The sequence below is a fragment of the Nannobrachium achirus genome (assembly GCF_963921795.1).
Source record: "Nannobrachium achirus genome assembly, chromosome: 18".
In the NCBI taxonomy this organism is placed as follows: domain Eukaryota; kingdom Metazoa; phylum Chordata; class Actinopteri; order Myctophiformes; family Myctophidae; genus Nannobrachium; species Nannobrachium achirus.
Window position 1 is genome coordinate 35,199,069 of NC_137825.1, and position 21,908 is coordinate 35,220,976.

The 21,908-nt window shown below is 42.8% G+C and overlaps 1 protein-coding gene across 1 annotated transcript in view; it reads right to left on the minus strand.

Moving 5' to 3' along the window:
- Positions 1-5,585: 5,585 nt before the first annotated feature.
- The window catches only part of rnf157 (ring finger protein 157), a gene marked incomplete at both ends in the record, with an annotated part of 43,873 nt that continues 27,550 nt past the window's right edge, over positions 5,586-21,908 (minus strand). Inside the window, 8 exons of the mRNA XM_080747370.1 lie at positions 5,586-5,734; positions 12,942-13,052; positions 16,937-16,985; positions 17,443-17,493; positions 18,304-18,461; positions 20,274-20,382; positions 21,023-21,131; positions 21,374-21,609. Coding sequence (XP_080603496.1) covers positions 5,586-5,734; positions 12,942-13,052; positions 16,937-16,985; positions 17,443-17,493; positions 18,304-18,461; positions 20,274-20,382; positions 21,023-21,131; positions 21,374-21,609 — 972 coding nt within the window. The remainder of the gene's footprint in view (positions 5,735-12,941; positions 13,053-16,936; positions 16,986-17,442; positions 17,494-18,303; positions 18,462-20,273; positions 20,383-21,022; positions 21,132-21,373; positions 21,610-21,908) is intronic.

Genomic DNA, 21,908 nt, shown 5'->3' on the forward strand with positions numbered 1-21,908 from the left:
GTTATGAGTGCTCAAGGTGCAAGAGTTAATTGGCACTTCATACCAACTTGCCAAAAATAGTGAAGATTTTGGAATAACAGACTCACGAAATATTTTCAGGTGGATGTCTGTGGCCAAATACATTAATTTAATACTTGGCATGAACATGTTTGAGAACCACTGATGCATGTATCATAAGAACCTGGTCATGGTAGCTGGTAGTGTCGTCCAGTGGTGGAAGAAGTACTTGTATTTGTTACTTATTGTAAGTAAAAGTAACACTACCACAATGTTGAAATACTCTGTTACAAGTAGAAGTCTTGTATTCAAAGTTTGACTTGAGTAAAAGTACAAAGGTATTGGCATCAAAATGTACTTAGTCGTACCAAATCTAAAAGTACCCATGATGCAGAAGAAGTATTTTCAGATGTTTTAAAAAATGGTAAAAGATATCACCTGACAGCAGGGAGTGTTGGGCGGGAGTAGTAGGATGAAGGCTTTACATCCTCACGGTGAGGGCTCCTCACTGGCAGGTGAGTCAGTAGAATACAACGGCAGTGACTGACAACACACAGAAATGTGTGTGGGAAGGAATCGATTGGCAGTAACGACTAAATTGGGGAGAACAGAATTGGCACAAAACATTTTCAGATGGGGGTCTGCGTTAGCCTGACTGCAAGTGTCAGACTCTATCACACACAACAGGGGGTGGTGATGTGCGGACTGATTTATCAGGCTAGGTCTGCGTATATCAAACACATATATACATCCATTTTGGGGTCATTGACATGAAAAGGTTTGAGAATCAATGCTTTAGTTACTTTAATACTTTCCACCGTACTGGGGCATGCTGTGCCCAAGTCGATATCATTGTAATCCCACACAGAACCAAACAACTTCATGCAAAGTTAGGACTTAGTTGCAAAAAAAAACTTTTATTGTTCTCATCATGTGTCACTGACATTTTTGTTTTCGACCTGAATTAAAAGAAAGAAACAAAAGAAACAAACACTGCATGGGAGCATGGAGGATAAGGACCGTTGAAACTGACTGCAACTGTAACGTAACAATAAGAGAACAGATTCATCTAAACACTCTTCAGTAATCAAATACAGTAGGAGGTGCTATAAATAATGAATTGAGCCTGAGGCCCGGCCCGGCCCGGCTAATTAGCGTACATTTTAGGCCCTACCTTACCCTAAATGTCGGGTAGGGTCGGGTTCGGGCAGAATTTGAGAACTATACTGTAAGGGTCCATTTGGAACCCCCTCAAGGAACTATCTGGGGGTCCCTGGACCCCACTTTGAAAACCACAGTGTCCTACCATTCTTCTTGAATTTAAAGCCTGTTTTACGCCCGGTGTTGCCTGCGGAAAAACAGGACGATCTACAAGCTCATGCAACGCATGAAGTTCCCGTAGATCTGGTCTTTTCGACGCGCCACACAAGTTTTCCGCCCGACATCAACGACATGGATGCGAGCGTTTTTACGTCTGCCAACAGATATGTGTGGAGTGTTCCATTTGGTGATGTATTCTAGAGGGGTGCAGACTGAGCTAGACTAACATGCTTTTAACTCTATTATCGCCTCATGCTATTATCGCCTAGTTGAACTGCAACTACTTTAGTAATGCATTCACTGTTGATATGCTCCCTTTTAAGGTTGTGTGTGTGTGTGTGTGTGTGTGTGTGTGTGTGTGTGTGTGTGTGTGTGTGTGTGTGTGTGTGTGTGTGTGTGTGTGTGTGTGTACTTTTATCAATATACTTGTAAGGGCCAAACTTGGTTGTGTCGTGCACGTACAATAGTAGATCTATAAACTTGTAGATCTACTATCTTCGGCTTCAGGGCTTATAGGCTTAAAAACTAAACCAAAAAGTGTTAAAGTGGCATTCATAAAGTCACAGACCTAAAATATTGAGGTCCTCACAAGTATAATAATACAAGTGTGTGTGCGCGTAAACCATGAACTAATCTTCACATACTGTATCATCCACTTTTAGTAAACAACACAACAGATAAAACATAGAACATTGACGGCCAGGTGAGCCTTTACCCGGAAATGATACTAAAACTAAATTCACAAAATGAGGAGAACACATTTTTTTTAAACCTGGGCTGTCAGTCACAGAACAAAACAAAACGTCACACGATCACCGTTGTTTGTCTAATCCAGTGGTTCCCAACCTATTTTAAGACATTAAAAAGAAAGTTCCCAAAAAAGCAGGTGAAAAAACCTTCATGAGTTTAAAACATTTTTTTTTAAATAATTTCATGAAGAAATCAACGAAATTCCATAAATAAGAAAACAAAACGTTACAGAAGTTGTGAAACTAGCTAATCTATAAGCTCACAACGTGGCGCAAAGTGCCACGTGTGCTTAATGTAGGCCTATATCTGCTATTTTCACTTTTTTCTTTTTTTGGGGGGAACCACTGGGTTAGATGGTCCCTCACAATGGCAATCACATACCACATACAGTAGATAGCAACGTAACCAGCCAATGCCAATCCATGATTGATCAACATTTTTATCCAGAGATTTGAGCGTTCTAGGCAAAAACAACAACAAAAAGATGGAGCATCATAGAATTCACCATAGGCATGGTTATTGCTTTTTTTGTTTGTATGATGTGGACTTGAAGCCGGACTGGTATAATACTGTCATGCTAAGCAGGTAGTCCATGGACCATACGAGATGTCGCTATCCGAAAGGTGGCAAAGGTTACTAAGCTCTATATCTGTAGATTATATTTTGGTACGATAACCCTTCCTGAGTCACAGCTAAATTGGTGTTATCAGCCGCTAAAGTTGGTGTCCCGTTAACTTTACTATACAGGAAAAGAATTACAAAAATGAATCTGCTTTAAGTAGCATATGAGGGGTCAAACTAGGGGTTTTTCATGATTTGGAATCCATTGCCATCATGTGTTTTGCATTAAGAACATTACTTGGGCTAAAAACGGACCCACAAAACTACATTTTAGTGAATGAGTCATCACTTTTCACAGTTTTATGGGGGCAGTTTTTAGCCCAAGCAATGTTTTTCGTGCAAAACAAATGCTTGCAATGGATTCAGAATCATGAAAAAATCCTAATTTGAGCCCTCATATGCAACTTGAAGCAGATTCATTTTTAGATTTTTTTTTCCTGTATAGCAAAGTTAATGAGACACCAACTTTAGCAGCTGATAACACAAATTTAGCTGTGACCCAGGAAAGGTTATTATACCAAAATATAATCTACAGATATAGAGCTTCTCAAAAATGCTAAGTAACCTTTGCCACCTTTCGGATAGTGACATCTTGTATGGCCCATGGACTAAGGGGTGTAGCGCTACATTTAGAAGTGGGAGAACGCATCGTTACTGCTTTCCCCCCTCTACACCAAATCTCTTCGCCAAATACAAGCAGACAAGTTTGTCCACTTGTAGATCTGCTATCATTTGGCTAACGTTCCCCCCAGAATATAGATGCTGGGGTTCAAGAGTTTAATCAATAGACCAAAACTGAAATGCACGTTTGTTTTTTTAAGTGGCGGAGCCTCACCTCCATGCGCTCTGCCGCCACTACTACACCCCTGATTTGGAGGAGGAAGTGCGTTTGCGGATCAGATACGTTTAAAGACGTCATGAAACAACACATATCTAAGGGAGATTTAATTAACAATAGATGACAAATCAATAAATCCATGAATCATTTCAATCACCTGTGTGATTCCCATAGCTCATGTTCCTCCACAAGCAGCTGATTCTCATTATGGAGACACTGTTGGGCCGGACGTGACTAATGTTCCTGTTTCAAACTTAAATGGCACCATTAAATAATGTATCTGAAAACATCTGAGGTGAAAATAGGCAATGCAGTGACATAAACACCTTTTCCGGGCCGGCACTGCTGCCTCTCTCGCTCGGCCTCGCAGGGCGAGCGAGTGAACAAGTTATGGTGTCGTTTTACATCCCATAGCCCGATGGGATGGTCGACCGTAATTGGCTGAGATACAACCAGTCTCTGTTTGACAGGAATAGTCACAATGAAGGACGCAAAAAATAAAGCCATTTCATGACGTCTTTAATAAAGGTTCATTGTTCTGAGAGATTTTAATATGGGTAACAGACAAAAAAAACAACGCATGTTGTCGGTACATTCCCCATCTCCTTGAGTTCCACGTTCACAATCTTCGTTGTACATATTCTCGTCAACCCCCCCTCTCCTTTTACTGGACATTTTGGCCAGATTTTGGCCATTTCAGAGTTCAAGTCCGCAGTTTTGGGTCGCATCCCGAGTCCACCTTTTTCAGAGCAGGTTGGCATGGGTTCGGGTAAAACAACGGCGGCGATGAAGAAGAGACGTCAGTAGAACACAGGTGGAGTGAGAACGGCGGAAAAAGCTGCATGCAACGCGTCTCGCCGCGCGTAAACCCCGGAAACAGCTGATCTAAAAGCTCAAAAGCTTGTAGACCGGCGGTTTGCCGACGCGCGACACCGGCGCACAACACAAAATCTGGCGTTTGGTAGTTCTAGTGCAGCTCAGTGGTTCTCAACCTTTTCAGGCCGTGACCCCCCAAAATAATTATATTTGAACTGGGGACCCCCCCACCCTGACAAGCACTTGGAATTGTAGGATTTGAGGCATTACATTTAGTTTGACTCAGTTCCACAGATAAATATTCTGAAGATATTTCATATTATATTATTTCTTTCTAAGAATATCATTCTTACATTATTTGGCAATTTGGCCATTGTTTGACCAATCTTTATAGTGTAGTTTGTTGATTATCTTTGATACAGTAATGGTCTTTTTTCTTTTCTTTCTTTTTTGAGGTATTAAAAGGGTCTTAAAGTGTCACTTCACTGTCATCCCCCCAAAAAAAAATCAATGTGGTGACCCCCCTGGGGGTCCCGACCCACAGGTTGAGAACCACCGGTGTAGCTGACCCACTCACCGTTTGTGCCAGCGTTCGATCAACACATCACAGACATACAGAGATATATTCATATTAAATCCGATTGCCAAATCACAGTAGCCCCTGACTGTTTGGCTGCTAACACACAAGGAGAGGAGATGAAAAGGGAAAGGGCAGGACAGGAGAGGAGAGCAGCATGTCTCATCGAAAAGGTACTGCCCGCAAAAAACACAGCTGTCGTTGGTCAAACCACGTAGGTGTTTGAGCGGGATAAGTAAACGCACAGATTTACAAAGAGTCACGTACGCTTCTTGTCGTACGGCAGCCGTCAGTCACGACACAAAACGGAAGCGAAAGCGGAGAGTCCTATACCCGCGTCACGAACGCACAGAAGAGACGATCGGTTTGGGTATTTGAGAGACACCCTTTCGTTGCGCGCTCCTGCTTTCTGTGGGTGAGAGTAGGTTTTGGGGCGGCAGCCATGGTGTTCATGTCTTGTGGCGGGAGATGCTTTGTTTTTTGTTTAGGGAGAGGGAAGTACAAAGCCAAAACGAGCCTTTTATTCCCAGGTCATCAGCGATGCAGCAATATGGCAGGTTACGGACCTGGCCCTGTGCGGGTTGAGAGTGCATGTGTGCGTGTGTGTGTGTGTGTGCGTGTGTGTTTGTGTGTGTGTGTGTGTACAGGCGCGTTTGCGTGTGCGGGTTACACGATGAGTGGTCCGCGGCGGGGATGTTTGGGACTCTGGCCGTCCCTGGACTCCGCCCCCTGCTCCTCCAGGTTGATGTTACTGGTGGAGACGTGGTGGGGGCGGGGCTCCAAAACTGGCCTGTAACCCCCGACATACATCAGACCTGGGGGGGAGAGAGAGAGAAGCAGACAGACAGAGAGAGAGAAAGGAGACACGAAAAAGGAGGAGAGGGAGAGAGCAAGCAAGAGAGGGAGAACAAGATGAATAAAGATAGAGCGAATGCAAAGAGAGATAGTCTGTACAGAATACAGCAGTGTTTCTCAAACTTTCAAATTTCAAGGTCTTCCCCTTGACGCTGACAGTGTACAAATGGAACCAAATGGACCCGTTAGGCAGGCATTGACACTAAGGCTTGCCCACCTGCCCCCGGCAGGTAAATAAAATGTCAGGGCAGGTGAAGTTGGCTTTCAGGTTGCCCGACAGGGCAAGTGCTCATTTGAGAGGGGACACAAATGTCTATAAACACAACACGAGATATCTGTCTAAACACCTGAACGTGGCCAGAGCGCTGTGTCTTCTGGTCTGTGGAATGTAAAATAAGAGCACTATTTACCAATAATGTGCTGTTTTTACTGTTGCTACATTTAAAAATGTAAACCATAGACATATTTGGTATTTGGATTTGGAGGTATTGAGGTATGACATTTTATCGCACAGCCCCAGAAAGTAAAGAAATAAGTGTTAAATTGAGTGGTAATTAAAATCGTACCTATCATTTTATAATGGACGATTTACTTTTCGGGCAAGTGGGCATTACCTTCGGGCAAGTAGAACATGACCTGTACTTGCCCGATGGGCAAGTGCCTCTGAGACCTTAGTGTCAACCCCTGCGTTAGGGTTCATTTGGTTCCATTTGTACACTGTCAGAGTTACAGACTTGTAAGGGTCAATTTAGACCCCCACAAAGGAACCCACAGAGTCCCTGGAATCCACTTTGAGAAACACTGGAATACAGTATATCCCTCTGCTTGCTAATGGACCATTTCACTGTGTAGTACTGTCGCCCTCTAGAGGACAGCAGTGTAAGCACACCCCTCTTGGACATGGTTGAATTTCAGTTCACAAATCCAAAGTGGTGTTCCTTGAGGGGGTTATAAATGGACACAAAGGTCTGTACTACTCTGCTCTGTGAGTGTACAAATATTTAACCGAACATTTGGTTCCATTTGTACATTTGTACACTCTTAGAGTTATGGGGCGTCCGGCGTCCGCAGCAAATATATGAAAAAGGTTTGCAATCCATTCCACCGTAAAGGCAGGAAGCCAGGCATTAGAATGTTCTTCTAAACTGTGAGGGGCTGTGATTTTTTTCATTATTTATTTTCATGTATTTTTATATATTTTTTTATGTTTATTTTATTTGAAAGTGAAATATCCCTTTAAGGAGATATTCATTGAGGTCCACTTGAAGTCAGCTGTCAAGACAGTATGACCAGCAGGTTAGTAGGCATATAGTTTTCTACCATTTTGCAAAATATTCTACAATTTTGTAAAATATTCAAAACATTTATAAAATATTAAAAACATTATCAAAAAAATAGAATGTATTTTTTCTTTCTTTTTTTTAAATAGGAGGGAAAAGCATGCAGCTAAAGGGCAGCTCCCACATTGTAATAATATGATGCTGTTAATAGAGCTTCTAAGGTCTGTGCTGTCATTTAGAAGCTATGAGGAAGCTCCATTCTGACATTATGCAAAGGGTTATTTATCTAGCCCAGCAATTCCCAACCCGGTGACAGTGAGGATAAGTGGCCCCCAAACAAAGAATTTGCCAAAACATTAAAGGAGTAGTTCACCCCCAAAATGACTTTTTTTCTATTGATTAGTCACGCCATGGAGAGTAGAGTTCAATAATATTTTTTGGTTTTTGTCACATTCATAAGACAAAAATGTGATAACAATAAATGTACCCCCATTGATTCCGGATGGTGACCCGTTTCGAAACGGGTCACCATCCGGAATCAATGGGGGTAAATTTACTCAAATCAAATATTTGTCTTAGGAATGCGACAAAAACCAAAAAATATTATTGAACTCTACTCTCCATGGCGTGACTAATCAATAGAAAAAAAGTCATTTTGGGGGTGAACTACTCCTTTAAGATTTGAATGATAATATAACAATAGTAATAATAATAATTAATAATATTTCATTTTGAAGAAAAAACATGTAATGCTATTTCTTCTTTAACACCTGGACAAACAATTCGTTTTCATATAGTGATAGCGATAAACCTGGGAACTTAAGTATACTATATTAGATCCATTGATCCAAGCCGAGACACAATCGATTGATTGATCATTAAAATGAACATGCTCTGAAAGATGTTAAGTGGTCAGATGGGTGGGCCATGAAAGCTTTTGAGATTTCAAAGTGGGCCCTGATCCAGAAAAAGGTTGGGAACTGCAGCTGTTCTAGCCAAATAAAAAGGTCTGATACTGTACCTGTAACCTGATTCATAGCTTAGCCTTAGCCCATGCTAATGTGTAATGTCTATTAAGCAAGGTGTTAAACTGCAGGGAGAAAGCAACTACAATTCTTCTCCTAATGCTTAATGATTTTCAATTTTGCTTGTAAGTAGGGGTGAAATTAGAGATCCAATAACCGATCAATAAGAAATTAATCCAATTAACGCTTCCAGTGCCGGGCCACTTGGGGGCGCCCAAGGTCTGTTGAGTGGCCAGGGTCTCTCTCATAGACGAGCGTAGTAACATACAGGGACCCACGTGGCAGTGACGCGCGTGTACATGTTTGTGCATGAGACACAAAAGACCCGGATGAAAATAGCAACAGGATTGCTATAAACTATCACAATTTAGAAGCCAGATTTTCGGCGATTTAGCCGTAAATAAAACCTTCCCGCTTCCACAGAGAACACAGTTCAGAGAAAAAGGGCTTCAAAGATGTGAGTTTGTATTGGATTCGACGGCGCGATGCGGCAGTATTACCCGATTACGGGCCGGTGGAAAGGGCTTTCGGTCGGCGGCCTAGATTGAAAATTTAGAGCCAGGCTTGGTGCGGCCTCGGATTATTTTATTCATTTTATTAAAAAAGCCGAACTAGTTCGGGATAGGCACACTGGAATACGTCGCGCCGCCGACAGTGAACATTCAGTGAACATTGGGGGGGTCTAAACTTTATTTTAAAGCTATACTGTGTAAGTTGCTCAACTTGTGGTCAGTAGCTCTATAGCAAACCTCGGTTGCGTCCACGTCTTTCGGACGTTTTTCGGTTCTCACACCCCCGCGTCTGCCTCCACCTCTCCGAGATCTATCTTTTGAGGGGTCCCTGGTTCCTGTGCGTTCAGCCATTCCGGAGATACACTCCTTCACCCATGCTTCACGGTGCACCCGAGTATAGACACACACGGAAGACTACAAATATGGCCGCCCTAGCGACCCCACTCCAAGATGCGCTGTGATTGGCCGGCAGTGTATAACCCTCGCTGTGATTGGCCGGTAGTATGATGACGTCATATTGCCGCGAAATTCTCCCCCCCTCACGGCTCATAGAAAACATATAAAGAGAAGGCTTTTGAAGCTGAAAATAACGGAGTGGGGGTTCTAAAACTTTAGCGATTTAACAGTTAGGACCATTTTAAGATTTGTTTTATAAAAAAAGTTACATGGTATAACTTTAAACCATTTTCAATGGAATAAATCGTCGGACCATCTAAAATGGCTTGTTGGAAATCGCTGGACGAGCCAGGACCACCCACGTTGGTCCAAGCAGCTCAGGGTGAGTAAAAAAAATAAATAAAATAAAAGTTTTTTGCCGAAGAAAAGCCGAACTTGTTCGGGATAGGCACTGGATGAGTTAAATCTTCGCAAAAAAAGGGGAAAAATAAATAAATACATTTCACCATATTACTAGCCAGGTAAACCTTGAATCGCCATAATTCAACGTATTATGATTTATTTTCGGCAATTCGTTTCCCTACTTCACATGTGAAAGTAGCAGATCTACAAGCTTACAATGTGTTGTGTCTTATAAATCAGCTACTTTCACAATTTTTTTTTAAACAGTAATAAAAAAGGACAGTTTTGGACATCCAAGGTTTCGATATAATAGCATATATACCATACATACCTGTATACCATATTATGGTGGGTTAAAGCGGATTATTAAAAAAGTAATATAAAGGCAGTTAGAAAGTGAATCATTAGTCATTAGTCCCCACTTTTAGGCATCCAGGGGTCAGCAACCTTTTTGAAATGACGTGCCATTTTTTTCTTATCTAGATAGTGTCAACATACATTCTAATGACACCCCATCAAAATTCTGACATATTTTGATTGTCAGGACATTGTTATAACAATCATTAAGACTATCCCTGACTCCCTACCCTGTCAAAGTTCAGAGTGTAATTCGCTGACTTAATTTAATTGACCACATTTAAAACAATAGTTTATTTTAAAATAAAAATCTCTCTCACACCTCTGCCAGTGTGCCAGTGATCACCCTCCCCATGTGCCAATGTTGGCACCCTTGCCTAAGGTTGCCTACCCCTGATCTAATCTATAAACAGGGTTCCCACACATTTTCCAAAACTTTTCCAGAATATTTAACCAAATTTCCAGGACTATATAACAATAATTCAGCTCAATAACAAGTCGCTTACTCCTATGCGCATTGCGCAATGCCCAAAGAGTATGCCAGTGGTTCTCAACCTTTTCAGGCTGTGACCCCTGAAATAATCATATTCTAACTGGGGACCCGGCACCCTGACGAGCACTAAGAGTTGAGGAATTTTGTATAACATGTTTCTATTGTGAAAATAGCAGTTGCGAGGCGTTGTGAGCATGTAGATCAGCTATTTTCATAATTTCTGCCTAATATTTCTGCCTAATATTTGACAATTTGTCCAATGTTTAATTTGTAATTTCAGAGGTATTAACAAAATCAATAACCAAAGACAATGCATAGCTATTCTTTCCAGGACCTTCCAGGACCCTTGATCAATTCCAAAACTTTTCCAGTACTGGAAAAATATTTGTCTAATTTCAAAATATATTTCCAGGAATTTCATGACCGTGGGAACCCTGTATAGATCTATCATCTAACTCTGTCTCCGTCATACCTATTCCTCAATGTTGACCGGACACGAGTCCTCATCTGTCCGTGAGAGCACAACCCCAGGGGCAGGGGGAGGAGGAGGAGGAGGGAGAGAACGCACACAGGACAACATCCAGGGAGAAGACAAACAGTATGAAGTGATGGGGAGGAGGGAGGGAGAGATAATAACACAACACTTTTTACAACAGCGCTTCTCAAAGTGGGGTCTGGGGGGCTGGGGACCCCCACTCCCCAGGTGTCCTCCTTGGATGCTGGTTCCTGGGGGTCACCGCTCCCCAGGAAAATCAGCAACAAGCTTTAAACACTAATTTACGTTTTGGCTTTTCGAAGAAAAAATTTAAGTTAAAACTCAACGTTAAAACTCGCCGTTGTCCGTTGGGAGCTCGTTGATATCTGCTATTTTCGAAAAGTTTAGAAAGATCTTGAAAAAAGTTCTCTTATGGGGGTACAAAGTATTTTCTGTCGGGTGGAAACTTCATATGTTCCAAAACCCTAACCCGAAACGATTTACTTTTCCAGATTCAAATTCAGAAATCGCAGATCAAAAAGCTCGAGCATATGGATCAGCTATTTTTGATACTTTTGTGTATTAGGGTGTTAATTTACGTAAAATAAATTAAAAATAACAAATAAATGTGTAGAAAATAGGTTTCTTCCCCCGATGTCGTTGCTGTCGGACATCTGGCGGTCGTTAACATGGAAAAGAAAAGATTGAGAATCACTGTTACAGCTAACAAACTCATACAGGATAAATGAGTGAAACTGGAAATTATATTATGATGACACAAAGAAGTTAGCAGACAAAATAGGGACTGGAACACAAGCTGATAAATCCTCTTTGTGGGGTTCTCTCTCCTGATTGGACGAAATGTGTAACCCACCTGAAATTTATATTTTCTGTTTACCAAAGAGCAGGAGAGACAGGGAAACCTCCTGTTACTGAACATACACTCTATAGCAAGGATTACTATCAGAATATAGTACTTTAATAGTTGAGCTTTGACTTTTTAACATAACCCCCATCAATATCACCTGCAGCACCTTCAAAGAAGTTCCAATCATTGTTTCGTTGCTCTAGTTAAATGCTGGATGTAGCCCATCCAGCAGTGTACAACTACAAAGCTGGGGGGGTGGTATGGATGTATGGAGGGATGGATATATATATGGAGGGAAGAAAGGGTTGCAGATGTTTGGCAAAGCTGCTTGGAGCTGACAAGACACTGAACATGAACTGGAAACCTCGGGATATGGCCGGTCTCTCTCTCAGGTCCGCACGCGCACACACAATCACTCAAAACATAAAGCAAACAAAAGCACATTACACAGAAATAACACTACTGTACTCACTCACACACTACTGTACTCACTCACTCCCCACATGTGAAAGCACACTAACAACAAAAACAACACCGAAGCACAACAACACCAAAGGGTAAAGGAATGACGAACAAAGGAAAGTCTAATTTAGGTTGGAGTCTCCGGCCCTGGACTTTTCATGCACAACATTCATTGGCACCTCTGAGTCCCAATTTGTCAGATTATTGATTTGGAAGGAACTTATTCTGTTCCCTGACACATCTGCTTACATCCAACTTTCTGGAACACCTAACTAAAACCTCTCTTATCTATGCCTGGCATACTGACAGTGGTACTCATGGCTTGCCTGTCTTTCACACGTCGCTTCAAGTAGATCGACCCTTTCCCCCCACCTCCCCGTTAACCGATGTTGACACATCGGTTAAGAAACGTGGTGTCTTGAGATGTATGTTACGAGGAACCTGATCAATATCTGATGTATTTATCATTGTTTTCACAGAGGCAAGGCAGCGCCTCTGTGAGCGTGGTGTTATATTCTTTCCATTTCATTCATTTTCTTCTCTCTCGCCCGTGGTTTGTGTGTGCTTTGTGCGTGTTCTGTGTGTGCTTTGTGTGTGCTTTTTGTGCGTGTTTTGTGTGCTTTTTGTGTGCTTTTTGTGTGTGCTGAAGCTATCATTGCACCTCTGTGAGAGTGTGTTGTTATCTTATTTCCATTTCATTCATTTCCTTCTCTCTAGTTTGGATGATTTCCGAACGGGGAGGCGGGGGAAAGGGGTCGATCTACGTGCGGAAGATAGGCAAGCGCTACTCATGCAGTAATTATCCTACTCTCCCCAATCTCCCTCCTCTCCTCTCCTCCTCCCCTCCTCCCCTCCCCAGCCTTCATTGGTCCATGTTCGGTAAGGTTTGCCACTCACCGGCGAATCGGCTGTCGGGAGCCTGCTCATTATCCAGCCCCAAAGAGGGCGTGTCACAGAGGGCGACGCCCTGATTGTTATTGGCCAACTCTGGACACCTGCTCCGCCCACCTGCAAGCGAGGGCAAAGGTCAAACAAGAGCAGCCAGGCACAGCAGGGGGAGGGGGGGGGGGGGCGGTGTGGGGGCAGGGGCAGTGGTTATCAAAGTTGGGTCCGGGACAATTAATTAATATAGCATGAAGATCAGTTTAACCACTTTTGATGATCATTCGAAAATAGCTGATCTACAAGCTCACACACATAAAAGTGTTCATGGGTTTAATTTGTAGTCCTACAGCGGCCATTTTGAGGACCAACACAGGTGTTCTGATTGGCGTAGAACATTAGTTCTGTGCCAATGAGACAAATTGAAACACCTGGGTTGGTCCTCAACATGGCCGTGTAGGACTACAACTGAAACCCATGGATTGGCGTCAAACGTGCAGTGAGCTTGTAGATTGGCTATTTTCGAAGAAATCGGGAATATTTATACAGCGCAAAATATTTTCAGATGGGGGTTAATTTGGAGGTGGTTGATATGAGAGGGTTTGAGAACCACCGGGGGATAGGGGTTGGATGAGAGGGGGGATGGGAGGGGTGAGGTTGGTGGTAACCGGGGGCAGCCATGCTGGAAGGGCAATAACAGCACATTATTGCGTTAGAACAATGCTCCGCTAATGCAGTGCTTCTCACACTTAATGTTCTAGTGATGGATCCCTGATGGAATATTTGTTCCACTCACTATCCACTTATTTCACCAGAAAGCTTCTAATTTCTTTTGATTGACTAGAATATATATATATATATATATATATATATATATATCGTCGTTGTCGGGTGAGAACCCTGTATGTCCAAAACCGTTCGTTTTGCTTTCATCATTTTAAAAATGATTAAACTAGTGAAAACAGCCGATCTACAAGCACACAACGCCTCGCACCGGGAGGCGTTGTGTGCTTGTAGATCTGCTGTTTTCACTACTTTTGTGCGACCGCCTTGTATGATGAAGCAGGGCTTTACTTTACGAAAGAACGTAGAAATGTTAAACTTGGAGATACGAGGTTTCCGCTCGACAACGACGATATATATATATATATATATATATATAAGCACTGAGGCAGGAAGCTAGCTGGCAACGTGTGTCGTATGTTAGTTTCCAGGTTTAACTGAACATATGGACGTGTCGTGGGATGAATCTTTCATCAACAGTATCAGACAAAAGCAAAAGAAAAGTTTTAAATTAGTATAGATAGGAGTACCCCAAAGTACGGATAAGAACAACCACGGCTTATAACATTTCTATTCAAAAAGTTTTAAATATATATATAGATATTGCTACTTATATATATATCTACAAGCGAGTTTGTAGATCGTCTATTTTCCGAGCACGACAAAGGTGTGCATACGGAGTCAGTCATCGCAATGTTAGCAGGCTAACCATCATTGCTGCCTTTTCTAGCATGATGTAGGTGTTACGCTGGCGTGCGTGCACTAGCGTGCTCGTGTGTTCTGCACATGCGTGCTTCCACGTGCGCGCTTGCTTCCATGTGTATGCTCATGACTGGAAAAGATGGGTGAAAGGCCCGGCAGCTCGGCACAGACAGGGGCGCAGTGGGCAACTTCACTTTTTTTCTCTTTTTAATGTAAAAAAGACTAAATGTATGCTGGTTGGAAATAATGCAAAATGAATAGATAATTTCAACATTCACGGTACATTATTATGAGACCTAGATTTACCCTTCCACTTCTTCCACATATGCCCAAAATGACTCTCTATTCAACAGGTTTTGTAGTAATTGTAGAAATATTAGGTCTTAAATGTCATTTAAAAATCATTGTATTCAACACCCGACCCCCTCCTCGCCTCTCAGGTAGGCCCACTGTTCCAGTTACCCATAGAGGTGGTGTGTGACGTGTGTCTATGTGTGTCACATATAGACGGAATGGGCGGTGGATTGAGATGCAGCTTAATCTGCAAAAAAATAAGTGGTGGAAATGTGCATAAAACCATGCCATCCCGGCATCCCCTCTGGGACCCCTAATTACGCCCATGGAGATGGCAGCTTCACGTTCTCTTTGGGACGTGACACAGAGGAAGGGATTTCAACCAGCAACCAGCACTAATTATGGTTCTCTCTCTCTTTCATTCACACGTACCACAACACAGAAAACACAATCAAATACACAGCAGTTTTCTCAGCCCCTCAACGCGAGCACGCACACACACTCTCACACAGACACACACACACATACACGTACAGGCTAACATACAGAGAAGCGCAGCAATGCGGATGGTGCTTGTAAACACATTCTTTTCAGAATGCGACAGTTCAAAAAGCACATGCGTGCCGCGGGACGCCACGAGTGCAAATAAGAACGCTAAAACCTCACACAAACAAATACACATGTGCACACAAGTAATTTATAAAGCGGTGCAAAGCATGCAAATGCAAATTTTTAGCATGATGCTGCATGCAAGAGAACCTTGTTTGTTCCAAGCACATCTCCAACATTCTAAAACAAGTAGGCTTAGTCCACTGGTTCTCAAATATTTTCATGTCAAGAACCACCAAATAAATATGGATTTGGTAGCGGAATGTCATCTGAAAATATTTTGTGCCTGGGACACCCATAGCCTACAAGATTTGTGTTGTTAAAATGTTTCAAAAATAGGCTATGCCAAAGATTTCTTGAAAGCAATCGGAGATTTTCAAAAAGCCAAGTAACATTTGAAAGGTTAAATTGGTATAAATAAACTCTGCTGGGGACTCCCTTGGTGGTTCCCGGACCCCACTTTGAGAACCACTGAAGTAGTCGACCGAATAAAAGCACTTCTTCTTCAGTTTACTGTAGCTCGACTGCGTGGCGTTCTGATAAACAAGGTTCTAGTGCAGGCATATGAGAAAGCCTTCATTTCAGTTTCATATCATGGCTACCGGGCTAGCAGAAAACTTGTGGAACTCCATGGAACAAATGGTTTTGAAATTAAGTGGCCAAGTGTCTGTGGATTTTCTAAATAATCAACCAATGAATTAACAAAAGCTTATGTCTAAATAATTCTACACTGGACCCATTGAAATATAGGTTCCTTTCCTGAAAAGTAACCGTTTTGGACATACAATGTTTCACTTTCCACCCTACAGCGACGATGTGTCTGTGCAAATTGCTATTGCGCTGATTTTCAGGCCAAGCTGAAGCATTGTGAAGGGCAGCAGTCCATCGTCCAATGTATAGGTTACTGTTATAAGGCCATGTTGGGGGGGAAAAAATACTGAGTGCTGTAGGAATAATTGAGCACAACTGATTGCATGAGCTGTACCCTGTTTGTGCCTGACTTATACGCGGTTGTAGGGCTGTCACAATTATTACATAATCGTCTAATCGTGATTATTTGACAATATCGCAATTATTTTGTCATAATCGTCATAATCGTGAATGTTGAAAAATGTCAGAAATAGTGGAAATAGCAGATCTGTGAGCTTGTAGATCGGCTATTTCCACTATCAATGTTATTTTTTAAGTAGTAAGTTGTCAAATATGTCAGTAATTTCTTCGTGTATTTAGGTTTTGTGTCATATCTGCCATGTGCAACTTCAAAGCCTAAAAGCCAAACAGAAATGTAATTGTCAATGACAAAAACACAATTAAATCGTTAATCACCAATTATCTGAGTGACAATTAATCGTCATGTAAAATGTCATATCGTGACAGCCCTACGCGGTTGCTCAGTGTGGAACGCAATACTGGCACACAGTGGTGGAAAGTAACTCATTACAACTCCGAACCGAGCCTTTGTAAAACAAATCAAAATTAAACAAGTGGAATGCAGCCTTCGCTCAGCAATGTTCAAATCATACTTTTTTTACCCCTCACATGGCCCCACGACAAGTGACAAAGAGGGACATGAAAAGGTGACAGTTCAGGGGTGGAAGGTGTGTGTTGGTTTCCATAGTTACCCTTATCGTGATGCGGGGAGCGGCGATCGTCTTCCGTGACGTCATTTCCCTGGTGGCACGACAAGGGACAGACAGACAGACAGACAGACTCCTGTGAGCTTGTAGATTGTCTTTTTTTTTCATACGATCTTAACAGATTCTACCAGTCTTAGTGACATTAACAGCACACTCCACCAGGGGGCATCAGGGTAACATAGAGGTGAAATACTCACCTTATTATTAGTGGTAATCTGAACCTTATTCATTTGAGGGACCCCCAGTTTGATATGCATTACTGGGCTACAGACCCCCATTTGTGTGTGTGTGTGTGTGTGTGTGTGTGTGTGTGTGTGTGTGTGTGTGTGTGTGTGTGTGTGTGTCTGTGTGTATGTATGTATGTATGTATGTGTATATATATATATATATATATATATATATATATATATATATATATATATATATATATATATATATATTTATTTATTTTTTTATTTTTTTTAAGCACTCCACCAGTCTGTTGTAATCACCTCAGAATCCTGTCCTTCATATTTATGGTCCTTTGGCTCCTTGGCCAATTCCTGTCCGAGAGAGAAAGAAAAACATGCGAAAAATGTAAGCATCCAAAAGAAAACACTCAAGTAAAGTACCGGTACAGTAGTACTCAAATAAATGTTACCGTCCACCTCTGACATGTTTAGGCATGTCGCTCAGAATTATTTCTTAATCTATCAAAGTATGTTGCACAATGCACATCCTACATATAATTTTAGAGATGAGGTCAGTCACTCACAAAATGCATTATCTATTCACTCGCTTCAGCGACTGATCTCAAATTTAACATGGCATTGGTCATTAGCATTATACACACGATGACGGAGCCCGAATTTCATTTTTCCCAAATTCTAGCGATTTTTTAGCGTTTCTTCACTCTGAGCTCTACAGCCTGTTGTCAGGGTTACGGCCCGTTCCTCCAGGCCATGGGATCTGTAGCCCCACGCATAATTTGGCCTCTCTCTCTCTCTCTCTCTCTCTCTCTCTCTCTCTCTCTCTCTCTCTCTCTCTCTCTCAACGGGTGATGTGTCTCATCTTCCAACGGGTATAGAAAACTTATGTGGAGCAAATACATCCTCAGACTTCTATATATTCGAACGGGTAAGGTCTAGTTCTAATGATTTTAATGACATGAATATGTGTACAGTATCTCTATTTATCTTTCCCATCATCCTCACCCCGTCCTGCTGCGAGGGCCCCCGGCTCTGCGTGCGGGCGTCCTTGCGCTTCTCCTCCCCGTCTTTCTCCTCCTCCTCCTCCTCTCCCTCCTCCTCCTCCTCTTCCTCGGCGTCTCCCCTGTCGTCCTCCTCTTCCTCTTCCTCCTCCTCGTCCTCCTCTTCCTCGTCCTCGTCCTCCTCTGGCTCCTCGCCCTCCTCCGCGGCGGCCAGGTAGGACCCTGACATGGACGACATGGTGTCAGCGCTGATGTGGGAGTGCTGGGAGTGTGAGGACGCCATGGACATCACTGACTGGGCCAGGCTGCTGCTTACCGGCTCTACACGGAGACAGTGACATTCACTGACTGGCCACCACGGCTGCTGCTGCTCGCGTACTGCAGCGTTCACACTGTAAGCTATACAGCCAGGCTACTGTTAATTTTCAATGGAAGCCAGCAGGCGTGAAGACACAAAGCTACATCCGACGTTTGTAGCTGTTACTAAAGCTACAGCAGCCACAAAGCTACAAATAAGTTGAGCTGGCTTCAACCTCATGTGTGATTTTAGCAGGTGAATCGTATCAAGGGATGTGCCAAAGCCTGCCACCTCATCCTTAAGAGACGACTATCTTTAAGGAGTTCCGGTATGTAAATGGGTTTTGTATTTTGTGTTGTTTGTATTTTATGGTACCATAATCTATGTTTCATTCGTTTTTGTTTTGTTTTGTCTCTTAAATGGTTGTAAGCTACAGCCAGGCTATACCGTTAATTTTCAATGGAAGCCAGCGGCATGAAGACACAAAGCTCCATCCGACGTCTGTAGCTGTTACTAAAGCTACAACAGCCACAAAGCTACAAATAGGTTGAGCTGGCTTCAACCTCGGATATGAAGCTACAAAGCAAACTGAGAACGTCTTTTGAGTTGCCAGCGCCAGTATGTATTTCTATGGTAAAGACACTTTGATGAGCTCCTCAACCCAACACTGACCATCGCTCTTTCGTGAGCATCTTAATAGGTTCAAATAGGTTGTAACAGTGCGTGCTCCACGCTGTGTGGATCGCTGGTATTCAAAACGCTCCTCAGCTCAAAAGCCGTTCTCTGTAAACAATGTGAGTATGTTTTAGAGCGAGAAAGACAGACAGAGCACCGCAGCCATATTGTAAAGAAATTGGGCCTCTTCCTTTTTACCATGGTATTAATTAAGACACTGTTTCATTTAGTGTAGCACAGTGGTTTTCAAACTTTTTTAAATTTCAAGGACCCCCATAACTCTGAGAGAGTACAAATGGAACCATATTTGTACACTGAGGCCCGATTTCTTTCCAATATGGAAAGATAGAGAGACAGAGGGATAGGGAACAGGCAGAGCGGGAGGGAGGGAGGGAGGGAGGGACTGACTGACCTGGCCAGTGCTGGGTATAGACCCCTTGTACCAGACAACGTCACACTGATAAGAGACAGTATGGGCGTTGGGCGCGCAGGCTGGATTCAAAAGAACTCAACCGCTCATAAGTTGCAATGGACAAGCGGTCACAGCACTTACGTGTAAAGAATGCATTTCCATCAAACTTTCAGGCGCAGTTTTCCTCCCAATGTGGAGGAAGAAGGCTTTAGGATGTTTACTGTGATCACTCTTGAAATATACTGTACCGGTGCGTTATTTGTCAATGGGACAAACGTCGCCCAAAAACATCGACCTCGGCGACATTGCCCAGAGTCGCCGGCTGTTGCCCGCTGTCAAAACTTAGGGAAATACTCCTGGGTTTCTGTTTTGTGTAAACAGCAATAACGATTCTCAAACCGGGTGTCCTCAAAATCCCGCCTCCAGTTGCTGACATTAGACGCGAGATGCACAGAGGGAGCGCCCTCCGCGAACCCACGAATAACAGCGGCGAACCCCCCGGGCAAGCTGATTGCTTGTACTTTACAATAAATTAACACCCTCACAAAAGTAGCAAAAATGGCCGATCTTCAAGCTCCCAACGTATGGCGATGTAACACGTTGTGAGCTTGTAGATCTGCTATTTTCTGTGTGTTTTATAAATTCTGAACCCATGAAAAGTATTAACAAGAGCTTGTGACTAAACTGCATTGGATTCATTTGATAACAGGTTCTTCTGTCCCGTTTGCTGAAATATTGTGGACGTTACCTTCGGGGGAGGTGATGGTGGAGGACAGCGGGGTTCCCGTGCCGGAGGACTGCTCTATGGCTCCAGACGACGACAGGGTCAGGTTCTCACTCTCTGGGGTCACGCCGCACTGTAGAAACCAAAGACCAGACCCACAGTCTAAAAGTGCACTCCAAACAAATAGTACGACACACTATAAGCGACTTTGGGCCGCCGCCTCTTTTTGACTATTATTTGGGCTTGTTTCCAAAATGTTTATTTTAATTCTTATTTAAACCAGTGGTTCTCAAATATTCATGGACTCCTAAATTGCTATGTATTTGTTCACCCCCATCTGAAAATGTTTTGTGCCAGGGGAACTCCAAACAGATTTATGGTGTTAGAATGTTTCAGAAATCGTCCAAATATTCCACTTTTTTTGGTTGTTGAAAATAGCAGATCTACAGGCTGTGAGCCGATGACCAAGATGTGACCACCAAGCAGATATACCTTGGTCGTTCGTTCACTTGTTTTTGTTACTTAGTTAGGCTTGTTTAGGTTCCTTGTTTACCTGGTATCCTCCTAGTTTCAATGTACAGATTATTATTTTGATATAGCCTATAGTTTTAGACTGATGCTATAGGTTCTTGGTTCACCTGGCTGGGATGCTAGTTTACTGAGGCACTACACAGTCTCTCTGTACTGTATGTGTTTACCTTGCTTGCTTAAAGTCACTCTGGATAAGAGCTATATACTGTAGAGCTAATAGATGCCTAAAGTATAAATGGTACCTCCTGCTGGTCCACAGCTGGCTTGCGGCGGCAGACTTGAACCTCTGACTCGCTACACGTCTTCTCATCCTCCTCTTCAGGGAGCACAGAGGAATTCTGGGAAAGGGACCTGAAATTAGAAAAATGTACAAGGATGAGAACATAAATCACACCCAGGTTGAAGTGAGCGGTGCTATTCATGCTCTACCCTACAATCCTTTCTCTTATCACGAAAACAAAACATAACAAAAAAACATCTATAAACCTGTGATATTGCAATAAAGACAATTCCACTGTCACTATCATTGATTGAAAGGCAAAATTCCAAAGGCAAAATTCTATTTTACGTATTTTAACTTTTTTTTAACTTACTTGGATCCACTCTTCTTGAGTTTGAGTCCCTGGCTGGAGTTGTTGGAGTGGTCCAGCGGGGAGAGGGAGCGCGCCGGGGCCGGGTGCGTCTCGCCGCTGTAGGGGGGCAGGGCTCCGGAGATGTGGCTGGGGCCCGAGTTGAGCGGCTGGGGGTTCACCAGCGACGCGCTCAGGGGCCCATTCAGCGCCTCCAGCAGAGACACCGCCTCGTAGCCCGGGGGGATGTGCTCCGACGCCTTTCACACCAAGACATGAGCGGAACAGTGTTGATTTTGTTGACTAAAACTATGACGAAAAATGTTGGTCGACTACCTTTTTCACTGACGAAAATTAGATAAAAACTAAGCTATGATGACTAAAACTAAGACTCAAATGTTAGAGAGGGACTAGTGGAGAAGAGATCGAGTAGAACTAAAAGACAAGTAATTTTATGTCTGGTTGCACTTTGGTGCTGCGCTCTGAAAATAGGCAATCTACAAGCTTGTAGATCGGCTATTTTCAGCATGCAACCAAATGTAAAATCAGGCATCAAGGC